The sequence below is a fragment of the Lepidothrix coronata genome, unplaced genomic scaffold, assembly GCF_001604755.1.
Source record: "Lepidothrix coronata isolate B3197 unplaced genomic scaffold, Lepidothrix_coronata-1.0 Scaffold278, whole genome shotgun sequence".
NCBI lineage: Eukaryota > Metazoa > Chordata > Aves > Passeriformes > Pipridae > Lepidothrix > Lepidothrix coronata.
In genome coordinates, this window is record NW_016690458.1 from 211,847 (window position 1) to 233,596 (window position 21,750).

The 21,750-nt window shown below is 50.8% G+C and overlaps 1 protein-coding gene and 1 non-coding gene across 2 annotated transcripts in view; one reads left to right on the plus strand and one right to left on the minus strand.

Annotated features, from left to right (window-relative positions):
* Positions 1-11,701, minus strand: part of LOC108508009 (rho GTPase-activating protein 39-like) — a 55,911-nt gene extending 44,210 nt beyond the window's left edge. Inside the window, exon 1 of the mRNA XM_017836479.1 lies at positions 11,604-11,701. Within this exon, the coding sequence (XP_017691968.1) occupies positions 11,604-11,614 (11 nt within the window). The 5' untranslated portion in view covers positions 11,615-11,701. The remainder of the gene's footprint in view (positions 1-11,603) is intronic.
* A 9,006-nt stretch (positions 11,702-20,707) lies between these two features.
* Positions 20,708-20,779, plus strand: TRNAE-UUC. Its single transcript has one exon. It is a non-coding gene; the product is annotated as a tRNA-Glu (tRNA).
* The last annotated feature ends 971 nt before the right edge of the window (positions 20,780-21,750 follow it).

Sequence of the window (21,750 nt, forward strand, 5' to 3'; positions counted from 1 at the left end):
ATGGAGCTGTTGGAGAGACTCCAGAGGAGGCCACCAGGATGATAAGAGGGATAGAGCAGCTGTGAGGAAAGGCTGAGAGAGTTGGGTTTGTTCAGCCCGGAGAGGAGAAGGCTTTGGGGTGACATAATTGTGGCCTTCCTGTACCTGAAGGAGATTTACAAGAAAGATGGAGAGGGACGTTTTACAAGAGATATAGTGACAGGACAAGGAGGAATGGATTCAAACTGAAAGAGAGTAGGTTTAGATTAGATTTTAGGAGGAAGTTCTTTGCCTGTGAGGGTGGTGAGGCCCTGGCACAAGTTGCCCAGAGAAGCTGTGGCTGCCCCTGTCTTGGAAATGTTTAAGGCCAAGCTGGATAGAGCTCTGAGCAACCTAGTCTAGTGGAAGGTGTCCCTGCTCATGGCAAGGGTTTGGAACAAGATGATCTTTAAGGTCCCTTCCAACCTAAACCATTCTAAGATTCTATCACCTTCGTGACTTTGCATACCTTGATCATATGCTATGTCAGACTTTTGCAAACCAAGGAGTCACAACTTTTATGCTCTCTCCTCATAAGGCAGCTGCTCTGTCCCTTAGTAATTTTAATTGTCTTCACTGCAGTCTCTCCAACCCCACTGTCCTTCTCATGATGCAGAAATCAGAACTGCACTCAGCCTCCAAGACATGAACAAGGCGTTAGAGAGGGTCAAAATGCTTTGACTCTCTGCTTTGTTATTAACTCCCAAAATTGACTGGCTTCTTTGACCAACACCGGAGACAGAACTGATGATTTCAGAGAACCATCAATGACGACTCTGAGCTCCTTGCTGAGCTGTAACCACTAGTTCCAGGTTGAGCATCAAACAGGCCCAGTACAGATCATTTTTCCTCTGTGGCTTCAACACATTTTCCGACACTGAAGCTTACCTGTTACACATTGGTCCACTTGCTTGGTTCTGTGAGGCCCTTCTGGATTTCCTCACCTTCAGTGAGGTATCCAGCCACAGGCAGAAGCTGAGGATCCTCTGCAAACCTGGGAAGTTCACTGCACCCCTGGATGCCTGAGGGCACCCACAGGATGCAAACCAGTCCCAGCACCAGTCTCTTGGGCCTCACTGCTGATTCTTATCCAGGCTTAAAAATGACCAGGAAGCCCTACCCTTTGCAGTCTATGCTTTCACCAGCTCTCAGTCCAGAACAAGACTTTGCCTCCATGCTCACGGCAACTTTGTCTCTTAAAAGCCTTTGGCAGAGAACCTTTGTTTGAAAACAAAGATACATGAAGCCTACTGGCCCTGCTCACCAACCTCCAGCAGGTCTGTGAGGCAGGGCTTGCCTTTACATTACTGCTAACTCTGCTCCAAGCAGCTGTGCCTGGCGATGCCTTTAGTGACCTTGTTCTTCATTGCAGAGGCCTGGACACAGGAGTCAGACCCAACAGTCCATGGAGCCCTGAATCCCCTCCACAGCCCTTCCCTAGCACTGTACCCGGACAGACACTGAGTCACCTGTTGTCACTTCCCCGATTTCCTCAAGATTCCCCACTTTTAAAAATGCCACTGCATTTGGCACCACCACTTTCTGTGATACCAAGGGCACTTTAACAGCAGGATACACATGAAAGTATCTCAGCAATTTCAGTTTTAAGATCCTATGGCACTCTTGACTAAGCGCTATCTGGTCCTTTCAGTTTCTTATCAGGTCCTCTGTTTGCTCTAAAGCTATTTCTGCTGAAGCTCAATGCAAGAACTTCTCAGACAGCTCTTCTGTAGCAAGATTGTAGTTTACAAAGCTCCTCCACGGGAGTCAAGTTGGCCAAAACATGGTTTAGATTTTTTTGCGATGGCTTTATCTTCTGTGCCTTTCACACCTCGATCTCTTCTGCTGCCAGTTTCCAAAAGACTTCTGATGCATTTGAAAGTTAATCATAGCTGGCAAATTCACTCTCCAAAAATCTTACTCTGGCATGCCTTATTTTGATTTTAATCTATTGAAATATATAAGTTTTTTGGTCTTCTTGTTTGGATACAGCTTCCCCTTTTTGGTCAACCTCTCTCACTCCATCATCCTTCCTTTCCCTGCACATTTCCTTTTGATTTTTGTCTTTGTTTAAAAGGAGGGAAAAAAAAGTCTGATCTGTTCTTGGTGGAGGTATGCATTCCTTCTGAGTTGCTACTGTCATGACCAAATAACTTCCATGCCACCTCTGTTCCTATCAGCTACTCTTCAGCAGAGAGACAGATCTCAAGGCTCTAACATGACAACAGACAGCCCTCTTTTAGCAGACTCAGGAGTAAACACCAGCTCTGTGGCAGGGCAGACAAGTCTCCTTAACTTTATTTTTATGCTGCCAGTCATAAAGAACCCATCATAACCCCACGCTCAGAGTTACCATGACTGTTCCTGGGCACATATGTACTGAGTTTCACAGGTAACTGCATATTCCCAGTTTCCAGATGCCCAAACTAAGATGGGTTTCCAGCTGGAAACATGTTACATAACCAAAGCACCTCCCGAGGCACCCACCAGATGAAAGGCAGAGGGGTCAAGGCTCCACCTTCCCAGGGGGAATACAGGACCACATCGAAGGGCAGGCAAGATTCCAAGAGAGCAGCGCCCTGTAGCAACATCTCCCTTCCAGGGGACTGCCACAGCTTGGACCTTCTCCCTTGTTTATTTTTGGCACTGCTGAGTGCATAGAGCTGCAGCCAAGGTCAGGACCAGCAGGACCTTGGCAGGAGCTGTGCAAGGGACAAGAGGCTGGGCCCAGCGGCCACCAAACTGCCAAAAAGGTTTAGTCACCAACAGGTTTGAACCTAAAAAATAAAAAAATTCATGGATCAATTCTTGCCTGAAGCACAGTAAAAATGAGGATTGCATCTCCCAGCTGTTCATTCCCCTTCTCATCTGCTGTCACAGCTTAGCAGGTGTGAAGTTGAAAGATGAAGCCCGATACTCTCCCGCACCTCGAGCAGCACAGACAGCTCTGCTGTGACAAGGAGGGGCTGGCTGAACACCCCCCAAGAGCACCCAGTTCTCAGTCAGACATTGCTCTCTGCCCATGGGCCCACAAACTGCCTGCCCTGACGACAGGCTGTGCTTTCCAGAGGACACATGGAGCAGTCCAAGCTCCAGCATGGACACATCTCGCTGTTCAAGCTGTTTATGCTCACAGACGGCATTTGCCTTGCCCAGGGCAAAAAGCCACACCATTAGGAGGCTTTACAGCTACAGGACTATGGGCAAAGCAGTACAAGTTCCTACTGCAGGAAACAGACCCCAAATGGTAATTTCAGGGGAATACTCTCAATTCATGTAAAGTCCCTCAAATCTCTGCAGTCCATGAAACCTCTGGGTTTAACCCAGGTCCAGCTGGGACATGAAGGGCAAGACAGCAGCACCGCTGGCAGCTCCATGACAAATCTGTTTGTTCTCTGACCACCCCCACACATTTGCTTGAAGAAATGGCTACTGCTGTGAATAGCAGTGGCTTGAGCAGGACAATAAGAATGAACTGCGTGCCCTCCTCCGCCTGAGCCAAGGGCTGCCCGTGCCATTCCTGGGGGCCCAGCTCTGCTTTGGGCAGGCGCCACATGCGCTGCCAGGACCAGGGTAACAGAGCCCTCATAGCAGCTGCAGTGGCTATTTTATTTCACACCCAGAGTACAAGATGTACGTTGTATCAGGAGACGCTCTGGAATAGGAAACTGTGCTCTTCCCCAAAGAGCCTCTGCTGCAGCCCAAAATCAACATGTTCCAAGCTCAGCTCACCTCCCTAAGCACCCAGGCCAGGCAGGGACAAGCACATCAAAACACGGGAAGATGCTCATTTTCACATTTTGAGCTGAAGTCTGAGTTGTTTCACTGAGCCATTTGGTGATCACCATGCTGTTCACCCTTTTCCACCTGCAGTCTGTGCTTCCTGCTCCAGAGACAGCGGGGTGGACAAAGCAGCCCAAGGTGAAGCAAGCACCTCACAGCGAGCACACCTTGCACCACACACTGGGCTACCAAAAGGCTTTCCCCTCACAAACAGCTCTCACAGCTCAGCAGCAGCTTTCCTTATCCAAACAGAGACAAAAGTGAGTGATTTCATCCCTCCATGGCCAAATGAGGTTTAAGCACACAAGTGCTCAGCCGTTCAGAGGCAGCGCTGGGTGGCTGCTGCTGTGCTGCCATCGCGCCCCGGGAGGCTGCCTCGCTGGGGAAGAGTTATGGGGAGTCAGAGAGGCTGAAGTCACTGACATGGCCCTCTCTGCCTGACTCATCTAGCCCTCCCTGTTTCAAGAACAAGATCAACCCAAAGAAGCATCCCTACTAAAGGAAGCTCTGCCCACAGCACCTCTCTGCCAGCCTCCCTCTTGCAGCGTGGTTTGGAATTCAAGGCCAAAGTCCCCCCCGCAGCACAGCACCCAAAGCTGGCCTGATGGAGAATGGGAGAGGGAATGGGATGATAAGATCACGCCACACTAAAATCAGAGTGTAGGATTCAATGATGTGCTGCTGCTGGAAGGAGGGGATCCCCTCCATGGCCCTGTCTCACTCTTTCCCATCCCCAGCACTCGTCACACAAGGACAGCAGAGCTCCCCAAATCCCGCACTGAGCTAATTCAGCTTGCTAAGTAAGAGCAGATGGTTTTCTCTTGCTTGAGTGAACTCGACCTTGGTCATGGGACCCAAGGCCAGAAGAAAAAAAGAATGGCAGTGCATAGCTTCACCTCCAGATCATCACTGCCTTTCTTATCTTTTGTGCTTGTTGCCATCCCAAAACAGACTTCTGCTCTGGAAGAGTCTTCAGTCTCCAGAACCTCAAACCTCTGTTTTAGACTAATTTCACATTATAGCCATAGTGAATGTAGACTGGATTGTCAGTCTACTCACCAGGCATTTCCTAAGCAGCTTCTAAACCCACTGTACAGAAAGGAGCATGGCAATTGCTTTTCACCCTCATTTTCAGTGATTTTAAAACTAATTTAATGAAAATTAAAGTAGCTTGTTTCAGGGCAAGCTCTCTAAGGAGTTTCCAAACCAAAACTGCAACTCTTCTACCATTTGTGCACTTACTCAGGACTGCAGATGAGAGCCCAAGGGCAGCACCAACCCAACTGCCACAACCCTACTTTCTTCACACTCATTTTACTGTGCTGATTAAATACAACTCAGCCATATCCCAGCCAGACTATTCATGGTATTACAAGGGTATAAACTGCTACAAAAATGTATCTCCAAATTACAACATGCTTAGCATCTGTCCTCAGGCCTACATTAAACACTCCTCATGCCGGCTGCACTCCAGGCTCTGCACCTCAGCCACAGCCCTTTCATCCCTCTTTGCTTCACTTGATGTTGACTGGTAATGATCAAGAATTCAGAAAACACTTGGAGCTTCTCCTCTCATCTTATCTTAGGTGCTTGGAAAGTCTAATAAAAAACCTCCCAAACGTAACTACTGGAGCTGGGGAGCAAAGAAAAGCTAAACGGCGTGGCTGATACACAGCTGGATACTTGTAGCTATCAAAGGACCATCAAAGAACTACCATGGACACAAGGAGGAAACAGGTGCTGGACCAGAAGAGGACCAAATATGGCATTTGCAGTTTTACAACAAAGCAGACCTTGAGTCACTGTTTAAGCACTTACAAGGAAGACTCAGCACCTTTCTTTCCAGGCAAGACTACACAGCACAGCTCACCCACTGCATCCCCTGGGACTGTATGTAATTATTCAGCTGTAAAATCTCTTATGATAACTTTATCTGACTTGACTTTGTTACTGAAAATATTTTACACCAATTCATCCTTCTAACCTGAGCACTGGCTACTCCTACACTTGAAAACTCATGCACAATACATTGCACTGCTTCACAGTCAAAAACCCAAGACAGCTGAACTCCATGTGGTCGAAGGGGATTTGCTGAGCTCAGTCTCAGTTCATCAGGCAGTATTGTGCAGGGCTTTTCTTGGTATCACTGTTGATGAAGACAGTAAGCCTCTTTGTTTATTTTTTCCCCAGAAGCACGAGCAAAAGCAAACAGAAAAACCAGACCTACAGAACAAATAGGTTATCCCTGCTACAGAGCACCTGGCCCTGGGCAACCAGTTCGTGATGTCCACGATGACACAAAATCCCACAACATTAAGTCTTTTCTGCCTCTGTAACAGGTTTCCAGCCAAAAAGCAGCAACCTTGTTTGCCCAGGTAGGAATCAGCCCCATCTGTCAAAGCCAAGTGCCTTATGGCAGCATCCCACAGCTGCAAAGTCACACACATACCAGTGAGCCCAGCACAGGTCTGGGGGGGACCCTTCCTGCTTGGCTTGTTTGCTTTTGGTAGAAACCCTGGTTTTTTGGTGCAAACCCTGCAGCTAAGAAAAAGGTCGGTTTAGAGGGGCCCAGGACTGCTGTGCTTCAGGCTGAGACAGGAACACACAGCAAGTCTGGGGAGCACAGGGAGCTCCCCATCACCTTCATCCCATGTCAGAGTAGTGGCCACTGAAGAAGGCAAAGTGCAGCAAGAGCTTGGATCAGGGAGCTAGGCACAAGCACAATACAAGAGGGGTAAGAAAATACACCCCCTGTGTAGAACCAGCCTTCTATTTGCCTCTGGTGGTTGATGAAGGTGCCAACGAATCATTTTATTCAAACTTCCCTATTTCAGAAGTTCCCCAGCACTCTGCAGCATAAAGCCTTCAGTGGAATTTCATACAAGACCTTAAGTCCAGAGAGACAAAAGAGCCTGAAAAACATTATTTCAGCATCTCCAGTTCTTTTGCCTTCCAGGGTATTTTTTTCAGGGGGAATTTTTCTAAAGCTGATATTATCCAGCCCAAGTCCCTTCTTTTTGCCTGAAGCATGTAGTAGTGGGAGGCCATGTCTCCTTGAGCTGCTACATAAACCATACCAACACTCCCCTAGGGAACATGGAGTCTTTTCCCTCTCCCATGCTTCACTGCAAGCAAACAATCTGGATCTTCAGCACTCTCATTTCCAAATCTCTTTTGGTTGTGTGCATTACATAACCAAAAAAATGGCAGCTGACAACACACAAAGGAAAACGCTTTGGAGAGTAGCTGGAAGATGGTCGACATCAGCAACACTGGAATTCACTGGGCAACACTCAACTAGAAATATAAAGGACTTAATCCTTACAGCACTAACCTCAAACCCTCAGAACAGTAATTAGGATGAGAGAATATATCCCAAATAATGGTATTTCCATTCTCCCATGAGACAAAGATGAAGTGCAAAAAAATTTTCTCTTGACCTAAAGTGTGTTGTTCCAGATGCATGAGCCAGATGGACCTCATGGCTGCTGCTTTAGTTAATACTTTCCTGCTACTCCAAGAACTGACTGCTTTAAGAAACTATCCAAAGCAGAAGACTACTCTTCCTCATGAAAAGTATAAAACCCATCAAACAGACAGCTTGCTGCAGTAGACACTCATGATTGAGCTATTAAAAAGCACAAGAAATTGCTTGCTCATTAAAGCTGTCTTTCCTACAAGGGAAAGGCCTTCCTGTGCATCTTGGCAAAGGCAGGAACTAACACCAAACGTGTAAGTAATGACAGCAGAACTCAGAAACCCTCTGTGAATCCAGCTATCACCACATCTCAGCGCCTGCCCTGAGATGTGGAATTTATTTTTATTACAAATAAGAGGCACTTCATGAACTATTTGAATCTGCCCAGAGGACTTTTCAAAGAAACACGAGCATATACATGTCACAACAAGGCACAAATAATTGCGCTCCACCTGGGAAGGACTGAGGGAGCCTAAATGGAGCACTTCAAATTCTGACGTATTTATTTGCTGAAAGCTTGCAAGCATCTCCTCCTAATTGCATCATCCACCGAGAAAGCCTTTTGGGTAGTACAACAGGAATGGAAACACTGGGAAAGGAGACCACAGGGAAGGAGGAAACACTCCTTTCCTTTGAACTTCTGATTAGTTTCCATTAGAAGACTCTGGTGTGTCTGAAGGCGTTTCCCATGGACCAGGCTTTATCTACATAGAGTCAAACACTGGTACTGAAGGCACAACAGACTCCTGGCTTCACTTAAAGCCAGTCAGTCTTTCACCCCTAAACCACTTCATCCCAAGGGAACTGCCCTGGCAAGCTCACCAACAGCTCCAGCAGCATGTTCAGAGGAGCAGGGATGACAGGAGTGCGTGGCAGATACCAGGCTTGCTGACAACCTCTCCCACCTGCACTTATCTCCACTGATTTTAGAGAGCTAATAGGGGCGTTTGCTACACCAGCTCATTTACTACCAAGTGAACTACCACAACACTCATCCAGGAAAAGACAAGAGCAGGACAACCTGCTGGGGGATAGGGGCTTGTCCTGTGGTCACAGGTACCTACAGAGAGGATGCTTATTCGTGGGCTTATTTAAGCCAGTTAAGAAGAGAGTAAACCAGAATAGGGCACATAGACCCAGTTCAGAGGACATGGAAGGCTCTGCACTGCACTACAGCAGGAGGTTTGGATGCCCTGCCAAAACCAGTAGACCCTGTGCTGCAAAGCCACAGCTGAGCTCAGACACAAAGAGCCCATCAGCAACTCCAGGGCAGGCTGATGAAGTGTCAAAGCTTTCACTCATTCCTAACTTAAAGCTTCTAAAAAACACGGAAACTAGTGTTCATGCAAAGGCAAATTAAAGCCTGAATTAATCTGAATTAACTAAACACAACAAACTTATACTCAAAAAACGCAAGATTCAATAACAAAATTAAGAGTCTTCATTGTAATCACAATAAAGCACACAAATCCTTTACATTTTGTATTAATCAAATTAAAATGGCCAGCCAGACCAGCAGGTTTCCTGCTGAACAAACACACTCAGTACCATTCCCAGTCCTCCCACCCAGTTACCAGGACTTCAGCAACCCCAGTATTTCTGTGCAGGCTGGAAGATCTCCCTCCACGCACATCCCAACGCTGTTTAATTCAAACAGCCAAAACCATGCTGCTAAAACAGCAGGGCCAAACTGAAAAGCTTTCTTCTCTAGAGGTAAATGGCAACAAGCAGTATTCTTACTGAAGCATTTACCTGTCAGGAAATATAGATACGACATGTTCTTTTATGACTTCAAAGAAAGGGTTCATGAAGATGAATATTTATTAAATGGCAATGCCAAGGGAAAAAAACAACCCACCCTCATGGGCCAAAAGTCAGAATCCTACAGCAGTTCATGCTTTGTTATCTTTAATTACAGAAGTAATTCCATTAAATTCCATGTAACAGTCTTTCCCACAGTACCTCAGCAATGCTAATAACTCTTCCTCTGTGGCTCTAAAAGAAACCCTGCTCCCTGGTTTACAAAACTTTACCCGGTTGCAAGCAGGCAGTTGCTCCAATCCTGTAAAGTCAGCCCCAAAAGAACGGCAAGATGGATTTAAAAAAAGCCTCAAAGCTCAGACACCAATACAATGAAATCTGCAATACTCTTACCCCTTAGGCAGCTCACTACAGGAATCTAGGGCTCTCCTTTCATCTTTGCACCACAGCACATTACGTTTTTCTAGAGATCAAGTAGATCAGTTGAATGGGAGGCATTTGCCTTTTGTGTCCCTAGAGCAGGGCAGCCTCAGTGAGACCCATTCCGCATGTTACACGTGCACATCTCTCACAAGGATTTCCACTGCAGATCCAGTGAGGGTCAGGCTGAAAGCAGCCTCCTGCATCACAAGGGTGACCACAAAATTCTCTGTTACAAAATGTACCAGGCCAGTGTACTGAGATCTCACTGTAGCTTATGTGAACCCAGCAAAGGCCAAGACATCTGTTTCAGCTAAGCAAACCTGTTGTGAATACAGAAGGCATGTGAACTATCTGACCAAAAACCTGGCTTCAAAACCTGCATTCCTATAATCCACTGTGATCTCAGCAACACTCCAAATAGCCTCCATCCAACTGATAAGAAAGAGCTGTCTCATCAACCCAGCAAAAACCGAGCTCAAAAAGCACCAGAGACAGCCAGCTGGGATATGCTGGGATAACATGCTGAAATCCAGTGTGAGAAGCCCTGCACTGGCTAGTGCAGCGATAGCCTCCAACCTACGTGGTTTGTCAGGTTTCCCAGTTCACCCTGAAATGAGCAACCCACCACCTTGATCCCCACCTTGACAGCACCCCTGGCTGTCACAAGCAGGGAGGCAGAAGCAGACTCTGAGTTGCTGCTGCTGGAAGAGCAAGAGCATGCTGCTGTGCTCATCATTTTGCTCTGGATGAATTCTGGTATTCTTCAGCCACCCTCAAGGGGATTTGCTATCCCTTCCCAAGATGCTCCTTACAGACTAACTCAAACCATGTTCTGCTGGAGAAGATGCAAGAGAGAGAAGGGGAAGAAAATAAACCAACTTCAAATGCAAGAAAAATAAAAAATCATTCCAAACACCTTGCACTGTCACCGAGGGACTGGGCAAAACGCCAGCACAGCCCTCCCTCCTCTCCCCCAGACAACGAGAATGTGAGAAGCCAGCTGAAATCTGGTGCCCCTGGGGAGAGCCGCGCTGCAGGAATGTTAAATCGGCCGAGCTTTTAATCTAGGACGAAAAAAATGCTGGCAAAACAGCACAACAACAACTGGCATTGGCGATGGGAAGAAACCGGTGCCTCTGCCAGGCTCTGTACCTTCCTCCCGGCAGAGTCAAACTTAATTCAACCACTTCTGGCCGACGAGCCGAGGCACAGAGAGACCAGGAGGAATTCTCCTTGAATGGGGTTATTCAGAGGAGCCATAAAATCCGCCTGCGTTTGTCGGAAGCCGGATGCAGCCTGGGAAACTGGCCTGGCTACCTGGCCCTCCATTTTCACTGCCAACAGGTGATCCTGGCTGCCCACCCGCTGCCAGGTGACGAGAGAACCCTCTCCTGGTCACAGTTCTCCAGCAAACCAAGTGCAACAGCCACTCCTGCGCCCGACAGTGTTCTCACTGTCATTCTGTAAAAGTGCTTCTTTTTAAGCAAGGGGACAAGCCCCGTGTGCGCCCAGCGCAGCGCCAGGAGCCCGGGCCGGGCACAGAACCCGGGTGAGCTCCCGACGAGCCGCCCGTGCCCGGCGGTGCGGGGGCACGGGCGGGCTCCGACCCACCGGGGGGCCGGGCAGGACGGGGGGCTCTGGCCCGGGGCCGGGCCAGCTCAGTTCAGCCGAGCTCAGGGCGGACCCCCGTGCTCGGAGTCCGCAAACAGCCCGGTACCGGCGGGAGCTGGGACGGTGCGGGAGGGAGTTTCCCCCGCGGACAGCCCGGGACGGCGGGAGGCGGCCCGGGACCACCGCCCGCACGAGTTTGGCGGCTCGGCTCGGTTCGGCCCGGCTCGGGTCAGCCCGGCCCGGGTCGGCTCAGCTCGGCTCGGTTCAGCCCAGCCCGGCCCGGCTCGGCTCAGCTCGGCTCGGTTCAGCTCGGCCCGGCTCGGCTCAGCTCGGCTCGGCTCAGCTCGGCCCGGCTCGGCTCAGCTCGGCTCGGTTCAGCTCGGCCCTGCCGGCTCTCACCTGCGGCCGCGGCTCACCCGGCCCCGCGCCGCCCCGGCCCCCGATCCGGGGGTGCCCCCGGCCCCTGCCCGGGCAGCGGCGGGGCCTCCCGCCCGCTCCCGCCGTTCAACAGGTGCGCGGCCGCACTCACCTCTCCGCCATGGCCGCTGTGCCAGCGAGCGGGGCAGGATGTGAAACCCGATCCCGGCCCCGCCCGGGGGCGGCGCGGCCCGGCCCGGCCCGGGACCCCCGGCCGCTCCCCGGGTCCCTCTGCCGGGGGCCGCCGCGCCGGGCTGGGGCGGGGCCGGGCGGGCCGGGCGGCAGCGGCGGGGCCGCGGTTCGAGGGCAGCCCCTGGCGGCGGCGGCGGAGCCCGACCGAGCCTCGGGGGGTGGAAACAAGGAGAGGGGGAGCGGAGCCGGGGCTCAGTTTTGGAGCCGCTCGAGTGTTATTTGAGCTACAGGTCAATGGCGGCAGTCGGCGGTCGTGACCCGTCGCGTGAGGAGACCCGTGGTCAGGGGCTGACACGCTGCCCCCCTCGGGGACCCTTGGGGAGCGGTGTTGGGGCGGCCCCAGGAACAGCCTGTGCTCGCTGCTGGATGGGGGAACCGCGGCCCCCGGCGCTGCCTCCCCCCGCCCGAGGCACACGGGGCGTCACTGGTCATGCTCTGCCCTCTGCTACTCACGGCACCCTCCAAAAGCGTGGATGGAAAACGGCAGAACCAGCCTGGAGCATCGAGAGAAGAACGCGTCTTTGCCTATGCTGCCTACTGGGCTGTCCCTGCTTTCAGGTGTGAGAGTACCAAACCTTTGCTCAGTCTGAGTTGTAAGGCTGCCATGCTCTGGGTTTGCCCAGTGTTCTCCTTTTTGCCCCAGCAATTTTGTCTGGGCAGATATTGTGGATTTTCTGTCTTCCTCTGTGTCCTGAGCACACAGTAGACTGGCCAGAGCTGTGCAGGAACACCAAGTGTGTCCCCAGCACGTGCACAGATGGACTGGCAAGGTACAAACAGTGTAGGTTCAGAGGCCTCAGGAACAAGCAGAGCCCTGCTCCTCGGCCAGCTTGAGGAGTCTGAATAAACGAGCTATGCACTAAAGGTCAGCCCTGCTAGATCAGCTTCTGTCAGCCACCGGTTTGGAGAATGTCACTTGGCATGGTGGCATGGCAGAGCCCCTGCTATCTCAGTAACTGCTGCAATGTGGCACTGCTCTCAAGCTCCTATGCTTCCAGAATAGGAACAAACCCATACAGAGGCAAATCCTGGGGTTTGAGCTGCCTGGATGCCTTAGACCCTCTAACTAGGGGCCAAGACTTGACAGATATTTGGTGGATTTTGCCACTAACAGAGTGATTTTTGGCCCATTTCACACCATGCAGCAAATGTCTGCTACAGTCAGAAATGAGTCTGTTCAGCTTATTAACGACCCTGGGCAAGCCGATGGCCGGGGTCCCACACAGAGCGACACTGCACTCGTTTGCACATGGCATTTTGGCACTTCTGAAAACTTGAGGGTAACTTAATCTGAAGACATTCCCATGCAAGTCCCACTGCACTTTTAAATAACAAATAGAGAGACAGTGAGATCATGGCCGCTGCGCTCGGGGCTGGTCTCACAGCTGCACTTGCTTACGGGGGGGGGTCCCTGAGCGGGGCCAGCGGGGGCTGGGAAGCTGCTGGACATGCCCGAGGTGCTGCGGGACAGCAGGCAGGGGAGGCTGAGTTCTGTGGGGCTGCAAAGCTCAGGGACTGAGGCACAGGCTGGCAGGAAATGAAGGAGTGAGTTAAGCCAGGTCTGTGTTGGAAACAAAAATTTGCTGGTCTGGCTTTACTGTGGTCAAATTGGCAGCTCTCCTTGTGGAGGTGCAGAGATTACTCGTCTTTGCCAATACAGGCTATACCTGTCCTCAGGGAAACAGCGATACTGGGAAAATGCTTATAAGCAGCCTGACAGTCTCTGTTCAAGGGCTCCTGCCGCTACAGACTCGGTGTATAAGAATTTTAACAGCCTGATTGACATCACTGTGCTAGAAAGAGACTTTGGACAGGCTGAAAATAAGAGCTGGGGACATGGGAGATTGCAGGGGCACCAGCTTCAGGGGATCCCCAAAGTGAGGGACCTGACACTGTAAGTGTCAGGCTGCAAGTGTTGGCTGCAAGAGAGGCCAGACAAGTCGTATTTTTTTTTCTGCAATGTTCCCATTTTATTTTGCATATTTCAGGGGTTAATGATAACAGGCAGGCTGTTTTCCAACACCTTTGGCAGCCTCGCTGGAGAACCTGAACATCATCGCTTGGCTGCTGCAGCTCAAACTTTTGGGATGTTATTCTGCACTGAGATCCCGTCTCTCTTGAGGCCAAAGAAGGTTAGATGGAGGCACTCAAGGATGCAGAGGACACACTGGGATGACATCCCAGGTCAGTCCGACTCATGGGCTGGCAGCTCTGTGCTGACCTGCACGAAGTCACACAGCAGCAGGGCATCAAAATGCAGAGCAAGGAAACCACCATGAAGTCAGAACCTCTCCATTGGAGTAGGGTCACACACCTGCTGACATCAAGGACACTCCTGGGAGCAGAGATCCCCACTGCTGGACAGGAAAGCTGGGTGAAAGGTGGTTCAATTACCAGGCACGACAGCTCTGAGACTGTGACTTGCACACAGGAGTGAAGCTGCCAGACCAGAGTCCACCTCTTCAGAAGAGCCAGGGAGTGCCAGTGAACATGGGCACTGTCAACACCAGTCGCTCAGGGAGGGGGAGAGAAATCCCAAAGGGGAACAATGAAGCAGCTAAGGGAAAAGCCTCTTTTGTGGGAACTTTGCGGTGACTTTTTCAGAGACTTTCACAGTTCAAGCAGTCACGGGCCGAGGAAAACTTCTGCTATCGGTACCTGGTGCAATAGCAGAAGGAGGTTCTCCTTCAAAAATACAAGTGGGTCACTCTGTGACATGTACATGGGAGATCAAGCCCACCAGTCACAATGCCTGTTATCAATATACCAAAAGGGGCAGCAGGAGGTGAATATGAAGTGACTGAACAGCCTCTGAGAGCGTGGCAAAGATATTGCACTGTCTCGGAGAGCAGAGGGCCCTAGCTCTTTTGCTAATAAAAAAACCATATTGCCTACAAGACGAAACAGCCTTCATGAATTGTGAGGCTGTGAACACCAGATCCCTGTAAGATGAGTTAAGTATGATCAATGTTTCCAGGCCAAGGTATCCCCTTGCTGCCTGTTCTGGGCTGAAGGCTTTTTCCTACAACTATCACTGCAGAACTGGAAAAGGAGCCAGCTCCCTGAGATCATGCTGGAATTGTTCTTCAGATGCTGCTCCCAAGTAGAAGAAGCTGTATTTCGAGTTGTACGCCCTTTTGTGAAGCTGCTCAGCTGATGAATGTTCGTTCTTGGGCACACACTCCACATCAGAAAATGGCAGGTAGAGGACCTGGAATGAGGGGTCTTTTTCATCTGGAGGTGTGGAAGAACCAGTGATGCTACAGCTATGGAAAGCTCGGGATTGCACTGCTGCTGCCCTGCCCACTTGTCCCAGGCTGAGAGATGTTTAATGCCCAGGCAGATGTGCATTTGAGCTCAGGTCCTCACCCTCGACCTCACCTGAGCTACATTCCAGTGAAACTTGTGCCAGGCCCATCCACTGGGTCAGCAGGCACTTGACCCTGCTGACCCTGGTTACCGTCACCAAACCTGCTCTGCTCGTCTTGCATGGTAAGTATGGCACTGTTGGGCTGTCGCCTTGTGTCCAGCTTGCCTGTCACCTCCTCCTGCCTCCAGCACCACAACCCCCATGGCTGGGAAGGGGGGCAGGAGTAGGAGCAGCTCTGTGCACTCTTGTAGTGAAGGAGCCAATCACACCAGAAAATGTTCTATGAAAGCCCTGTGTTAAACAGGTCAAACTACTGCCCAGATACTCCTGCGAGTGCCGACACGCGGGCAAGGTTTCTCACTGTGGGGAGCTCTTTGTTGCAACAGGAAATAAGATAAAGTGCTGGACTGGCTGGGGCTGCTGGGTTCACTCAGATGGGTGATGGAATCTCTGTCCTTGGAGATTTTCAGGGTTTGGCTATGCAAAGCCATGATTGACCTGATCTAGTGCTGGTGATGGTCTCACTTCAAGGAAGAGCTTAAGCTAATGCCCACTAAAGGTCCCTTCTGTAACTCCATGCCTGGGAGGTAGAGGTTTGAGCTGGGCAGACATATGTGGTGAATTCTCCAGTATTTCAGCACAGACATCTTGTATCCAAGGTCTCAGATACCTTGTTGAACGGGACCAGGCTGACCTGGGTGGAGGAGTTGCTGGCTGAGGTTCTCTGGATTGTGTGCTGTGAGAGTCCTCTCTGACAAATAGTCTTATCAAGTATGAGGCAAAGAAAAGAAGAACATCCCTGTTCTTCAATAACCTTGTCTGTTTTGTGAAGCTGACTGAAGATACTGAATAGCCCAGAGCAGTCCTTTGCAAGAAGACAGTTGGAGATACTTGACCATTTGTAAAAATACCTGGTTTTAAGCAGCAATCAGCAGGTTTTTTATAGCGGGTATGATGTAAATTTATATAAACAACGAGGTGTTCTGCAGTGGGGCTTTTTAAAAATCATCCTGTCCTAATTTTTTCTGCCTTGCCATCTTTAGCTCCCTGGCAGGGGGAGCAGCCGCGCTATCGCGTTACCGCTTGGCAATGGCAGCAGCTGGCGGTAACCCAACCGGAGCAGCATGGGACAAGGAAACAGATGGAGCAGCAAATGCTCTTTGTTTCCTTTTCTGCTTTCTAAAACAGATTGTGACTAAAAACACACAGGAGAGGCTTTTGCCATCTTCCCTGCTCCCGTGGCTCCCTGGCTGCAGCCAAAGCCATGGCATTACACAGCAGGGGTAACCCCTCCCTGCTGCAGAGCCGAGCTCTGCCCTTTTGGAGAGAGCTGCAAAGAGAGGAAGGGCATCAGGTACGGTGGTTACAGGCCCTTGGAGGGGAAAGAAGGGTGCAGTGGGTGAGATGGGTGAACTGAGCTGAGGACCCCCTATGCAACAAGTCCTGCTCCTGCTGCTCTGAGTCCTGGTTCTGGTGTTCATTTGAGCTTCAGTGAACCACATCAGCTCATTAAAGTGGCACAGAACGAAAGTGAGTGGTGTTTTGACAGGTTAGGAATTTAGGAACCTGAACTGGCCCGATGGATGATCTGGCAAGCACTGGGATGAGAATGAGGAGCAGAGCCACCCCAGAACATGCCAGGAGGAGAGAAAAACAGGGAAGGAAAGTGGAGGTGGGATGTCCCTGGTGAAGCAGATCGACTGCTGTCCAGGGCAGTCCTTGTCCCAAAGCTAGACAGGACATGGGAAGGGAGGTCCATGCTATCAGGTCACATTCTGTGAGCCAAACTCTGAGGCTGCTGGCAATGGAAGTCAGGAAAATGTCCCCAGCAGAGGTTTGCCTGTCTTGCTTCAAAATTCCTGTGGGATGAAAACTCCCCACAATATGTCCCTGACACCACATCAGTTATAGGTTCCCAAAGAACTTCTACTGTATCACAACCTCACACACTTTTCTGTGTCTGGTAAGAGCCCTGCTGCTCTTGTCTGTGTCTGCTAAGGATTTACTGATGGAGCTGGACAATGGTGCTCTCTGCCTTGCAGGAGATGTTATACTTTGGAAAACGTGAAACAGCTGCCTTGAGCTGGGGGACAGCTGCCCAGAGCAGAGGACACTTGCTAAGAGGCCTGTGGCCAAGGCTGATGACACGAGACTGAGCTGGCAGCACCACTGCACCCAAACAGCAGCGTGAGCAGTGGTGACACAGCTGTGCTACCTCCTTGAACCTCCCTGCTTCTTCTTCCACCGAGCTGCATGTGCTGCCTGGCCCGTCTGGTTTTGCTGTGGCTGATGTTTGTGCCAGATGATGTAATATTGTTGTAGGTACTTGCCAAGAACCAGTTTATTGTTTAGCCACAGACAGAACCTCTAATTCCTCAAGTTAATCCTGCAGTCTGATGTTTTTTTCTTACAAGCCTTGGTCAGTTAATTGAATCCCCATTCCTGTGAGTAACCTGGAAGGAAGGTTCCACAGTCAGGACTTGAGAGTTAAAGAAAGATGAGGATTTGTGAGATCATCTTTGTTTCTCACCAGTGCAGAGGCTCTTCTGAGAGTACTTCTTGCTGGCCTTGTCTCCTGGGGTGATCATTCAGATATCTGAGATCCCCTCAGGGTGTTTTGCCCAAGTTTTATCAGCTTCATCCCATTATTCCTGTTCTTCTTAACTAACAGAAAAAATTGTTCCATTTTGTTGTTTATAGGTGTCCTCAACTGCATGTTGTTATTTCTTACTATATCCTTTCAATAAAATAATACAGATTTCATTTTTTAAAACTCAAACTTAATCCCTTTTGCCCTCAAGTATTGTCTCGAGCTCTGCCTGCACACCATCTGCTTACTAATACATCCTGATAGCAGAAATCCTATAGTGAGCACAAGAAGTGGGTGTTTATCTGTTATTCTGTGCTGCGCTGTGTCAGGCAAGCTCGGTTCCTCTCAGCATCCAGGAATTCAGCTTTAGGCAACCCCCTTCGAAAGCTGTTCTTTGCTAGTTTTTTAAACATCTTGGAGATCTACTAAGCAGATCAACTCAACAAGCAGGTTCTGGTGTTTTCATGTGAGTGCTGTGCACTCGGGCTGGGTGCTGACTGCCTGAACCATGTGCACCTCCTGGGCTCACTGTGAACAGCTGCTGTCACAGGAGAGAGGAAACACTTGGGATTACACCTGAGCAAAGTCCCCCCGATGCAAACCCCAGGTAGTCCCCCACAATGGCACAGCTGCATGAGGCCAAGGTCAGCCCCACTGCGCTCGGGTGGTCTGACGGGGCAGCCCCGGCTCTCGGGCAGCTCACGGGGAGCATGAGCTGAGGTCAGCCTGGAAAGTGAGTCTGCAGGTTGGGGGCGGGATCAGGCAGTGATGGTGACCAGGGTCAGACACAGTCCAGTGACAGGTCCACAGGGACAAGGCAGAGCTGAGGTCAGGCCAGACAAGCAGTCTGCAAGTTAGGGTCAGAAACACCCAAGGCTGGGCATGGGCACATCAGTGAGAGCACTGGAGACAAGCACACCTCAACACAGCTCAGGTGGGGACTGAGGGCCCAGGGCTGACCTGAAGTGGGGCTCCTGGGCAGGGCTGGGGTGAAAGCCCCAGGAGAGGCTGGCCTTTAAGGGCTTGTTATTGCCCTTGGGGCCCTGAGAACAGCTTCAGGGGCAGATGCCGCAACAGCATGAGCATGGCCAGCTTAAATGAAGCCAAAGTTCTGCCTCCCCCAGGTCCTGATCTCCAGGAGTGGTTGACAAAGGAGACCTTCCCCCTTCCCTTACAGGCAATTCCTGGGCAGAAGTGGGTGTAGGTGCTGGCAGTGCTGCTCCTATTGACATCTCACCAGGGCTTCTGGAAGGAGGAGCATTGCCCAGCACTAAAACTAGAAGACAAGATGAGGACAGGGAGGTTGGTCCATGGGAGAAGCTCAAATCTCACCACCAGTGGGGTCCGGTCCTTGGGGAGCAAATTGGCCCTTATGTCACAGAGACGGACTACAATCCAAAAAAGCAGGGTCTGTCAGCCAGTCCCTCCCTGTGTCCTTTGCAACTTCATGCAGGCCAGGGGGCTGCAGTTGGGATCCATGTGAGGGAACAGAATCTGCTCAAATCTAGCTTGTGTAGTTACCATCAGATCCATTGGATACTTTGGAACGTGTTCAGGATCTTCTTTGCTGGCATACAGACATGGTCTGCACCAGCTTCACATTTTGAAGGGTATTTTATTTTTAATTTAATGTTTCAATAGCTCTCTTTAGAGTGCTTTGTAGGCATAGCTTTTTCCTCCTGGTGATACAAACTGTTCTGAGCCATTTTAAAATCTTCATGCTTCTTACAACCATGTTATCTTTTTAGTTTATTAATTTTTTAACAATCTCTTGGGGGAGAAATTTCTTTGTTGCTGTTGTTCTTTCAATGACACCAGATAGAACACATTATACTCCCTGTTATACATGGCTGTTCTAATAGCACAGTTCTGAATGAAGCCCCTCACACAACTCTGCACTGAACCCAGTTGCTTCTTTTATGTTCTCCAACCAGCTGCTCCAAAAATCAAGCCTTTGTGGTATCTAAAATGTAGCAGACGCACGATATGCTGATGTGACATTTACTCACTCAATATGGGGGTAATTGGAGACTTTTCATAATGATGATATTTTCTGCCTTGGCAGCCACTCTGATCTCCTAAATATATCACTGTCACCACCGCTGGTTTTAAAGCCTGTTCACTACAATAGTCCTAATTCTCCCCTTTTCCTATTTAGGTGTGATTTTTCTACCTACAGGGATTCAGTGTTACATGTTGGAACATTAAAATGGTTTAGGCACACTGAGTCCAAGGTTTCTTCAGCATCCAGCATCACTCCTCCACACGCACAACAGAGTCGGTTCTCCCTGCACCGGCCCACCCGCCCCTTGCCTTGTACCAGGGCCTGGTAAGGTTGTACCCAGTCAAAACTGGGCAGTGCAGTTGTTCTGCCTGCTTTTGGGATTGCTCCAATTTGTACAGGAGCACATTGGTGGCTCTTAGTTTGTATGCCTTTTCTGGCTGAACTTCATTTGTTCATCCTCCATTAGGCATTTCCTGCTTCTCCGGTTTTGTCAACCTCCAGCCCCATCTTTTAACTACAAAAGCGAGTGGCCTTGCACCCTCACCCCACTCCCTGCACCCCCACCCCACTCCCTGCTCCTGGCCCATGGTACAGGCAGCGAGCGGTGGTCAGCAGGCAGTGAGGGCAAGGGCAGGAGGTGCAGGCAGGAGGCGACACAGGCAGACAGTGCAGGCAGGAGGCAGTGCAGCAGGTGGCACAGGCAGCAGGCAGTGCAGGCAGGCGGTGCAGACAGGCAGTGCAGGCAGGCAGTGCAGGCAGCAGGCAGTGCAGGCAGGCGGTGCAGGCAGCAGGTAGTGCAGGCAGCAGGCAGTGCAGACAGCAGTGCAGGCAGGCGGCGCAGGCAGCAGGCAGTGCAGGCAGGCGGCGCAGGCAGCAGGCAGTGCAGGCAGACAGTGCAGGCCGTGCAGGCAGCAGGCAGTGCAGGCAGACAGTGCAGGCCGTGCAGGCAGCAGGCCGTGCAGGCAGACAGTGCAGGCCGTGCAGGCAGCAGGCAGTGCAGGCAGACAGTGCAGGCCGTGCAGGCAGCAGGCGGCGCAGCGCCGCGTAACGAACAAGCGGTCCCACATGGTCTAGCGGTTAGGATTCCTGGTTTTCACCCAGGCGGCCCGGGTTCGACTCCCGGTGTGGGAAAGCTCAAGTCTTTTTCTTTTCCTTCTTTTTTTCCATTTCCCCTCATTCCTTTTGTTTGCTAACTCTGCCTTTCCCCCCTCGCAGAGCGGGTGACACGGAACCGCTCCCGCCGCCCCGCCCCGCTCAGCCACCGAACGGCCGGGACGGGGCAGGGGCAGGGCCGGGGGGGGATGCACAGACCCAGCCTCGGCCGCCCCTCCGGACCGAGCCATCCCACGGACAGGAATGCTCCTGTCGGGAAATGTATGACCGGGGGATCTCCCTCGGCGCCAGCGGCGGATCCAGCCCAGCGTGGCTGTGTCCACCAACAGCCTGTGCCCTCCTGCCAGAGCGGGGCTCCACAGGCGAATGGAAGGGGACAAAAGCCTCGGGGAAATCCCGCACCATGAGCCTGAGCACAAATGCCAGTCACAGGTGAGGGAACGAGGACACGAACTGCTCGGAGCGGCCCTGGGGGCTGACTGGGAGCCCCGGGGTGAGGGCGCGGGAACATCCACAGCAAGCCTCCTTTGGCCTGCGGAATGACGGCTAATTTTGTTTACAACCAACCTCCACAAAAACGATTAGGTCGGGGAAAAAAACCCTACTAGAGTCATTCTTTGTTTTTCGTTTTTGAACACGTCGTTTTTCCTAAATGTTTCAAAATCTGTTAGTTAAGCACTTCAGCTTAGAAAGACTTGGACACTCTGGGCTCCAGGACCATTTAGTGCTATTAACGTTTCAGGAACTTTGTTAGAAATTACATTAAATGACATGGTAGACCGAGATTTTCACAAAAATTATAATTTCAGGAGGCAAAGTCTGTTTAGAACTTCTCTTTAGTTTGTTTCTAAGAAGAAAGGTACTAAATCTGATTGCTCAAACTATCGTGGTATTACTCTGCTCTCCATTGCTGGCAAAATCCTGGCAAGAATACTCTTGAACAGACTAATACCCACTATAGCAGAAGGAATCCTTCCTGAAAGTCAGTG